The following is a 2,195-nucleotide window of genomic DNA, read 5'->3' as shown; positions in this document are numbered from 1 at the left end:
GTGCCAACTACCACTCAATTTCTCTGGAATGAAAAACTATTGGGTTCCCTCCCCATCTTCCATTTTCCTCTAACCTTGTGCAGTACCTTATGTATAATATTAAAAAAAAAGTATTAAAAAGTACTATAATTCTATTATACCTCCAGCCATTGGTGGTGGTCAACTAATCTAATTTCCTTGTATAAAGGACACGTGTAAAAACCATGACAGAGATTCACATGTTGATCATCAAAGCTGATAAGCTTGAATTTTGACCATGTCCAACCTTTGGATTAATTAGCACTTCTGAAAAAATCAACTACTGATCACCCACCCACGCCACACCCCACCCCCCCGTAATAAATTTTCCCCACAGCACCTTTGGTGTCTGCATGTAATTATCACATTCTTATCTTCCCACCTTTTTTAAGTTTTCATTAATTTTTAAACCCCTTACCCCCAATATTTATACTACCCTTCATCTCCAATAACATTATGGTACTCGCTCATTTTGTCTTAATACTTTCTATCTATTCTTCAATCACCATCAACACAACCCCCACTAGAAGGGAAACTCAACCAAGCAAAACCCATTTGCAAAAACCTTCATGATTTCCCATTTTTAATCACAACATAGCCATTAATTGTGCAGTGACCATTATATTTTTTCTTTTTCCTCTTCTTTATATCTATAGTCATTTTGTTACAAGAAATCATCAACTTATTGAGAAAAAAGAACATCTTTAAACCTTAAGAGTTAAAATATTTTCATCCATTGACTCTGTTCATTCTTGTCTCACGTTGGAATTGTATCTTGATTATATTATAGTTAAGATCCAAAGCCTGTTCGTGCTATGGACTTAACCTGTAGCAGCAACCCCACCCCTACCCCCACAAAAACCCCAGATTCAGAAATTGATACCCCACCTTTGATTAAGCCTTTATCATTCAGTAACATAACATTCAACAACCACCACCATCACAACCAACAGGTAATATACAAAGAATGTTTGAAAAACCATGCAGCAAGTATAGGTGGACATGCTGTTGATGGTTGTGGTGAATTTATGGCTTCACCTGATTCCACACCATCAGATCCCATTTCACTTAAATGTGCTGCTTGTGGCTGCCACCGCAATTTCCACCGCCGCGAACCGTTCGATAATTCACATTTTCTTGATTTACGCCACCATATTTTGGCCCCAATTAGGCGGTTTTCGCCATCTCCGTCACCATCTGATGAAATGGATCTTGAACCTAACTCAATTGCGAAAATTAGGTCAAAAGGTGATATTAAAGAGACTATTCATTTCTTGAATGGTCGATGTGGGACATTTGACACGTTGCAACAACAACCTGTTACACCTAGTAGAGGTGTAAAAGGAGAGAATCTAAGTGGGAGAAAGAGATTTAGGACTAAATTTACTACAGAACAGAAAGAGAAGATGCATTTGTTTTCAGAGAAATTAGGGTGGAAATTGCAGAAGTGTGATGAAGCTGCAGTGGATGAGTTTTGTAATGAAATTGGAGTTGGTAAAGGTGTTCTTAGAGTTTGGATGCACAATAATAAGAACACTTTTGGGAAAAAAGATTTACAAGTTTCCAATGACAGCAAAAATGATAGTTTGGAGAATAATAATGGGTTCAATATCAATGGGACAAGCAGCAATGAGGATAATCATCAAAACAACAATGATAATAGTACTAGTAATTGTGGACTTCATCTTCATATTTCCACTAATGGGTCTTCTTCTTCATCCTAATTTAGTGCTTTTGTAATAGAAAACTATGTTTTTTTTTTTTTTTGTTATCACTAGCAGCTGTAACATGTTCATGGAAATGAGACCAAGAACAGGGAATATTAATGATATATTAAGATGTTTTATGTCTATCTGTTCTAATTTTTTTTCATCCTTTGATTAAATTGGGCTGCCTTTTTCCATTGGAAAGTTACCATTTTGTTCCTGGATGATTATCAATTATGTTTTTGGGAGGATAGCACTTTGGAATCCTCAATTATTGATAATTTCTTATGTAAGTCCTAGTAAGATATGATCAGTGTTTTATATGGCGGAAGCACAAGACGAGACGTTTCAAGTGATACGGGGTGAAGCGTAAATCTCGAGACACGAAAAGTAAGTCTCATGGATCTATGAGACATATGTCTCATGTATCTTTAATTTTATAATTGTATTATTAAAAAAATAAGTAAAAAT

The 2,195-nt window shown here is 35.7% G+C and overlaps 1 protein-coding gene across 1 annotated transcript; it reads left to right on the top strand.

Moving 5' to 3' along the window:
* The first annotated feature begins 467 nt into the window (after nucleotides 1–467).
* On the top strand, nucleotides 468–1,870 carry LOC132067518 (zinc-finger homeodomain protein 10-like). Its single transcript, XM_059460782.1, has one exon. The coding sequence runs from the start codon at nucleotides 834–836 to the stop codon at nucleotides 1,740–1,742; it is 909 nt and encodes a 302-aa protein (XP_059316765.1). The 5' UTR covers nucleotides 468–833; the 3' UTR covers nucleotides 1,743–1,870.
* Nucleotides 1,871–2,195: the final 325 nt, after the last annotated feature.

Source organism: Lycium ferocissimum, chromosome 8 (genome assembly GCF_029784015.1).
Source record: "Lycium ferocissimum isolate CSIRO_LF1 chromosome 8, AGI_CSIRO_Lferr_CH_V1, whole genome shotgun sequence".
In the NCBI taxonomy this organism is placed as follows: Eukaryota; Viridiplantae; Streptophyta; class Magnoliopsida; order Solanales; family Solanaceae; genus Lycium; species Lycium ferocissimum.
This window is presented reverse-complemented; position numbering and strand designations above follow the sequence as displayed.

Excerpts from the sequence above, each read along its gene's own strand:
- LOC132067518 (XM_059460782.1), top strand. The coding sequence starts at position 834 with ATGGACTTAACCTGTAGCAGCAACCCCACCCCTACCCCCACAAAAACC.